A 7509-nucleotide genomic window follows, 5' to 3' on the forward strand; every position below is an offset into this window, starting at 1 on the left:
AACCTGCTATGACATTCACCTTGGTAGTGCGTATAAAGGGCATGATTTTCACTTGACAACACATAACCAATATCTTCAAGGTCTTGCTCCCTGACAATCGAACTTAAAAGCAAGGCACTTTTATCGCGAACGCTGGGCAACTTAGATGTATCTTCTGGAAAGCAAACACAGTTAAAATCACCCAGTAAAATGACATGCCTTTCACAATTTATGTGCTGCTGAACTTGACCAAAAAAGACTTCCCGCTCCCGTGCTACGTTAGGAGCGTACACGCATATGGCCCTCCACGGCATCTCTGAATAAGTAAAATCACAGAGAACCAATCTACCATCCTCGGATGACGTGACCGCTTCTACCACGGCAATGCTGGTACGCAAGAAAATAAGACAGCCCCCAGACCTACCCACCGCATGACACACGCATACGCTATATCTGGGGCGGAAAATGTTAACCATTCGCTCCGTCTGTTCATCACTCCCAATTTTTGTTTCTTGAACGGCCAATAAATCAATATTATTTTCAACAAGGATACGATTAACTTGACATTGCCTTCTACGCGCGCCTAGTCCACGCACGTTCAACGTCGCGACACAAAGACCATTTGAAATGCTAGCTGCCATTTTAAAGACAAGATAATCTACACCATGCAGTTACCACACATCGTCCGTCTCACATCTCCTGTTTCGTTGACACGGTGGTCTAGCCAGGCGGACCATGGTTTTCGGGGCTTTAAACAGCAATGACGACGGCCAAAGCACATCCCACCCACAAACCCTAGTCCCCAGACCACAACACTCTTGCTCTCCTAGAAACGCCTCCGCTAACGCGGAGGCGTCGGGGTTGTAGTGCGGCGTTTGGCTTGAACGCCGGGCTTGGGCTTGAACGCCGGTCGGCGTCCGGGTGGAGCCTTCGGTGGAGGCTCGTCACTACACCCTTTCTCTTGATCCTTTTCTTCCTGCTCATCCGTCTCCTCATGAAGCCTCTTAGCAGGCGCACTGCAAGACGCAGGCATCACGGTGTCGTAAGTGTCCTGCGTTTCCCCGGTCGTCGCTTCTGCTAAGGTGCAAGTTTCCTTGGCGTCTTTATCCTCGATCTCAACCGAGGAATTTGGCTCTGCCGTGTCATCCCATGGGTCTTTCCCGCCGTCCGATGGCTTGGCCTCGTCAGCAGGTGTTGCCTTCTTCAGAGGCGTCAACACTGAGGGCTGGACATCACTCCCTTCACCAGCGGCTTCCACTGCGTCTACCACGTCCATCAGGTGATCAGTCGCGTCCTCTTTCAATGCCGGGCCTGTCACTGTTGCGTAGGTTCGCACGCACTGAGTCTCGTCGTGGCCGTAACGACGACAAAGCCCGCAGCGTGGTACGCGGCACTCGCGTCGTATGTGCCCGATGCCCCGGCATCGGAGGCAGAGAGGAGCTCTGCCTGGGACGTGCACGAGCGCGACATCTTCCGCTACTCGCAGCTGGTGGGGCAAGTCTTCAGTGGTGACGCCAGCCTTCAGCTTCAGTATCACGGAACGGGTGGTTGACCCTTTGTCAACGCATCCTTGAACCCGCCACTTGTCCCTGGTGATTTCAGTCACTTTTCCAAAAGGTGACAAAGCAGTACGAACGTCTTCGTCGGGTACTCCGTGAAGAAGCCAGTAGAGCTTGAGTCGGACGCCACGGTCGCACGGGTCGACGACCACACAACGGTGGTCCTTGACATCAAACGCGTCTGCAGCAAGAATCTTCTTTTTCCCTTCTTCGTCCTTGAAAGTCACCGCCCACAGATGGTTCATCTGATATGCACCCAGGGCAACCACTTCCGGCATGAGCGACAGTCGTATAAGAGCGTCGCGAAAATGTTCCACCTTGTAAGGCCTTGCCTTGACATCCCCGTGCAAAAAAACTGTGTGCAAAACGGACGCACCTGTTGGCAATGATGGCAAAATCACTTGGTAGTCCTGGCCTGGTTTTTCAGTTGACCTGATACCGCGGCCCTGCCGGGCCGCTGAAGCCGCTCCTTCGGAGCTCATGCTACGCACGACCGTTCACCACGGACGCAAGAAAGCAACTGACTACGCCACGAAGCGGACATGGACAAACGCACCACGATGGCTATAAATACCCAACATTAACGAAAGGCCGCGTTTCTAGCGCGTTTCTAACGCGTTTGTGCTAGCGCGTTACGGCCCGTGTAAGAAGCTGGTGTAAGACGCTGTGGCCTCTCCAGCTTACCTTCAACGCGTTTCGAACGCGCTGCCCAAAGCGGTGGCAAGTCAAGTTCAAGTCGAGGAGCGTTTATGAATACGGGGGGTATACTCTCTCAGCAGTCATGTGATGGCGTCGGCAAACGCGGTGCACGTTCCGGCATGTGTATATGGCTGCGTAAGACGCTGTGGCCGCTCCCCCTTACTAGAGAGTAATGCACGTTTCTAACGCGTTTGTGCTAGCGTCCCCTTAAGCGGGAGATCCGATGATTCCCTCCGGAGCTTCGCCCACTCATCATCATTCACCTCGTGGATCTGCTGTCATATTTTCTCATCCCCCTTCCCCCTACCCACAAGAGAGGCTTGGGAGGAGTTCCTGCTTGGCTGCTCTACCCTGGACGCTCAACGCTCCCTGGTGGCCCGCGCCCGAGCAGCGATCATTTCTAGTGGACTTCCGGAATAGGGAGACCACCCAAGTGCTTCTGTAGAGCAACTCTCTGTAATTTTCAGATTAAATGTTTCTCCACCACCCCCAGAGGCACCGGCAACCGTCACCAACGCTGCACGCGTTCGGAGCGAACGCGGGCAAAAGGCCGACGGCGTCGACAACAGTTCTGCGCGTTGCTGGTGCTGCTGCATGTCCAAGTTTATACAGCTGATAAAACTACTATCCTTAATCCGCATAGCTCTCTACTAATTTGCTATCGCAACTGATGCTTCGCCTTTCGGGGGAAACTGCGACAAATGTTTTTTTTAGGGGCGAAGCTCCTTATAGCGGCACCCGTTCGTCCCCGTCGTCGTAGTAGTAGTGTGTAACCAGTCTGAGAAAAATGAGAAAAAAAAATTCGAAGTTGTGTCCGTAGCGCGGAATCGAACGACGGACCCCTCGCTTCCGAGCGCGCGGCGTTAGCCCACTACGCCACGAAGCGGACATGGACACACGCACCACGATGGCAATAAATACCCAACATTAACGAAAGGCCGCGTTTCTAGCGCGTTTCTAACGCGTTTGTGCTAGCGCGTTACGGCCCGTGTAAGAAGCTGGTGTAAGACGCTGTGGCCTCTCCGCCTTACCTTCAACGCGTTTCGAACGCGCTGCCCAAATCGGTGGCAAGTCAAGTTCAAGTCGAGGAGCGTTTATGAATACGGGGGGTATACTCTCTCAGCAGTCATGTGATGGCGTCGGCAAACGCGGTGCACGTTCCGGCATGTGTAAATGGCTGCGTAAGACGCTGTGGCCGCTCCCCCTTACTAGAGAGTACTGCACGTTTGTAACGCGTTTGTGCTAGCGTCCCCTTAAGCGGGAGATCCGATGATTCCCTCAGGAGCTTCGCCCACTCATCATCATTCACCCCGTGGATATGCTGTGATTTTTTTAATTTTGTTTCTTGCGAGCCGAGGCATTGACGGGCTCTGGCCGCGCCGTGGTTGACGGCCTCATAGTGGAGACGCGGAAAGAAAAAGAAAATAAAAAAAAAACTGGCAGCCCTTCCACTGGGGTGGAGATGGAAGACCAGCGAAGCTGTACTATTATGTATTTCCAATTATGACTATTAAGATGTGATTGTGTATTTGGTTATTTGAACTACTATTAATGAATGAGAAATATACAGGGTGTTTCAGCGAACACTTTCAAAAATTCTTAAAGGTTGCCTAAGGCAGATAGCACAATTCTAGTTCATGAGCTGGTCTACTCGAAGAGGCGCACATAACTTGCACAAGAAATTGAAATGTATAATCGAATAATTAACAAAAATTTACTAATTAAGTGTTTGACTAATTACCTGATGGCCCATATTGCAATTCACAAACTGTGCCGTGCAGTTCGCAAGACGGATCCACTTGGAACGAATTCTCGGGATGACACCAGTTTCGAGATATTCATTCCCGAACTTTGCGGAGAAATGCATTGGCGTTCCAGTTAGTTCCTTAACATCACGTCGTTTTATGCATTGAAGCCCAAACTTAACTGGAACGTCAATGCATTTTCCCGCAAAGTTCAGGAAATAATATCTCGAAACTGGTGTCATCCTGAGAATTCATTCCAAGTGGATGCGCCTTGCGAACTCCACGGCTGCAACTTGTAAATTGCAATATGGGCCAACAGGTAATTAGTTGAAAACCTAATTAGTGATTTTTTGTTAATTATTCGATTATGCATTTCCATTTCTTGTGCAAGTTATGCCCGGCTCTTCGAGTAGACCAGCTCATGAACTTATAATTGGGCTATCTGCCACAGGCAACCTTAAATAAATTCTGAAAGTGTTCGCTGAAACACCCTGTATATGATCCGGTGGTTTTCATTTATTTAGTTGCCACAGGGACCATTGCCTTGTGGTCGCTACGGTACACCGCCGTAGGTTGTACTACTGCAAAGGTTGGCACATTCTTCGTAAACACGTCAACAAAGTCGCGCGCATTCGGTGCGAACACGGGCAAAACGCTGCCGCCGTCGACAACAGTTCTGGGCATCAGCTTTGATTACCGAGATGGTTCTGAAATGTTGCGGTACCCCCACAAGACCTGTTTAGGAAAGATTCATCACGGCGAGCTCCCACGGTGCTTGGAGCCAAATACTGCGATACTTGCTTCCTGTCTCCTTCTCAGAAAGCTTTCTTGGTTGCTCTGGATTTTCTGCAGGTTTTTGTCTCCATATCTCAGTCAGCATTACCTGTAGCGAGCACGCTTTAAACTTACAAGAAATACTTTCTTGCGCGCTTTATAACTTTTAACTAAAATTTGGCAAAAATTAATAGGAAATATTGTACATCAACAGTTGGGCTCGAAATAATTGCTCCTAAAGCTAGACTCGTACTGCGCAAGGGACCGCGGCCGAGCCGGTCACATGACACATTGCATCGGAACATACTGCATCGGATCACATTGCGGGGTAGTTGGCAACGCCGCGCACATTCGTTGCGAACACGGGCAAAACGCTGCCGCCATCGACAACAGTTCTGGGCGTTGCTGGTGCTGCTACATGTCAAAGTTTATAGAGCTCCTCAGAATGTTGAGAATGACAGCCCATAAACAAATGTCATGAAACAAAACGCCGGCAGCGCATGTCTTTCATGTTAAATCTTGTCAGACTGAAATAATAAAAGTGCGAAACAAAAACTGTCAGCCCTTCCACAAGGTTGGAGATGAAAGACCAGAGAAGCTGTATTATGGTGGGAATTATTTATTTCCAAATATGACTATGAAGAGGCGATTGTGTAATTGGTTATTTGAACTGCTGTTAATGAATGAGAAATATATATGATCCGGTGGTTTTCATTTATTTAGTGACCACAGGGACCATGACCTTATGATCGCTACGGTACACCGCCATAGGGTGTACGGCAAAGGTTGGCACGTTCTTCATAAACACGTCACCAACGCCGCGCGCGTTCGGTGCGAACGCGGGCAAAATGCCGCCGCCATCGACAACAGTTGTGCGCGTTGTTTGTGTGACCGCACACAACCACTGTCAAAACGCTCGCCGCGTGTGAAGGAACGTGTAAACGCTGCTGTGGAATAATAGGGGAGAGGCTGGCAGGGGCCCAGAGAAAGTCGGAGGCAGAGGTTGGCAAGGCTGCGCGCATGCGCCGCAGTGGGAGAGCGGGCACGCACATGCACAGTCTAAAGTGCCTCGATGCCCTCCTCGCTCACCGCTCCGCTTCCACTGGAAAGTTACGTTTGCTCTCCGCCGTGCGTTCCCTCCCCGTGAAAGCGCGCGTCCCTCGCCCTCGCGCGCTTTCACTCGCACATAGAGCATACGACCAATCAGAGTTTTAGGGGCGAAGCACCTTAGGTACAGTGGCCCATTCTAGCCACTGTACCTTAGTGACGAGCCTTGTCCCTCCCTCGTCCTCCCTAGCTCTGGTTTGCATGGAGTCCACTACGGGCGCGGCGGTGCACAAGGGCGGTCGTTCCCGACGCTACAGTGCCTAGAATACTTGAAGTGTGATTACCGCGAAGCGGCGCGTATGGGAAGCGTTGACGCCGCTTGGCGATGCTTCCACTAGATGGCGTGCTCTCCCGCATACACGTCAGGCCGCTGCGTTTAACGCATCCTTCTGTGTGCTTCGATCCCCGACGGCGTACGTGGTGAAGGCTTTTTGCGCTGCTTTTGTGTGTGCAAATGCTGCTTTGAGGAGGCGCGATGAGTCGACAGCAGAGTCACTGTTTTGTACCCGGCTGCAAGAGCGGGTATAAATCATGCAAGGAAAAGTTGTCGTTGTTCGGTGTGCCGAAAGAAGAGCAAGTATTTCAACAATGGCAGCGCAATATTCCAAGAGTGGACAGGCCGCTTGAGCGCAACGCAGCCGTCTGCGTTGCGAATATTGAGGAAGTAGCACTTCTGAGAAAGATCGACAACCTTCCTCCTAAACAGAAAGCTGCCATCCTTCAATGTTTCGAAGCTGCAAGCCGAAAATCACTAAAGGGAATGCGCTACAGCTCTGAGTGGGTTTTGGAATGTGTGATTATGCGTATTAAGAGCCCAAGGCTGTACGAGCATGTAGGCAGAGAAAAAATTCTTATGCTTCCCAGCCACACTTGCCTCAGGAATTTTATGAAGAAGTACGAGAGCAGCTTCGGTTTTAACTCCAGTGTTCTCTCAGGAATTGCAAAAAAACGAACAAAATGGATGAGTTTCAGTGCCACGGCGGTCCCATAATAGATTAAATGAAACTCGCCGAAAACTTAGGAGTGGCACAAGGTACTGGAAAAATTGATGGCTTTGTGGACCTCGGTGTGTTCACTCCTGACCAAGAAAAGACCGTGCCTTGTGACCATTGCATGGTTGTCATGTTTAAGCCCTTGTCCGGGTTCTGGCACCAAATATTAGGTGTTTTTGCAGCTAGAGGGGACGTGAAGACCCATTTGCTTTCCAAGATTATTTTGGAAGCGGTTGTTTTGTCAGAAAAAGTAGGGCTGAAAGTTGATTATGTCACTTGCGATGGGGCATCATGGAACCGTGCGCTCTAAACAAAAAAAAGGGTCAAAAGTGAGTCACAGCAACGTGACTATTTTTCTGTGCTAAGACCCCCTTTTGCGTGACTAGAGTCACAAAATAACGGTGAACCCTTCTGCATGAGTCAATTGACTCCCAATGGCTTGCGAAGAGTCGTCGTGAAAGATTGCGACTTCTTTGTGTGCAGCAATTGACGAAATATTTTAATGCAGGAAAGAAATACCAGATAATTTCTTCTGGCTTTATGTTTGCTTCTGGTTTAGGCAGACCCTCAGCGTTTATGGCCTGGTTGTAATGCAATCTCTCACTCTTTCGTCCCATGAAGAAGGGTAAAAAAAGGAAACCGACCACTGAAAAA

The 7509-nt window shown here is 50.2% G+C and overlaps 2 protein-coding genes across 2 annotated transcripts in view; both read right to left on the reverse strand.

Annotated features, from left to right (window-relative positions):
* LOC119464798 (uncharacterized) overlaps window positions 1–7509 on the reverse strand; it is a 34171-nt gene that overhangs the window by 20141 nt on the left and 6521 nt on the right. The window lies entirely within an intron of this gene.
* On the reverse strand, window positions 657–2305 carry LOC119465327 (uncharacterized). Its single transcript, XM_037726129.2, has one exon. The coding sequence runs from the start codon at window positions 2018–2020 to the stop codon at window positions 821–823; it is 1200 nt and encodes a 399-aa protein (XP_037582057.1). The 5' UTR covers window positions 2021–2305; the 3' UTR covers window positions 657–820.

The sequence above is a fragment of the Dermacentor silvarum genome, chromosome 9, assembly GCF_013339745.2.
Source record: "Dermacentor silvarum isolate Dsil-2018 chromosome 9, BIME_Dsil_1.4, whole genome shotgun sequence".
Taxonomy (NCBI): domain Eukaryota; kingdom Metazoa; phylum Arthropoda; class Arachnida; order Ixodida; family Ixodidae; genus Dermacentor; species Dermacentor silvarum.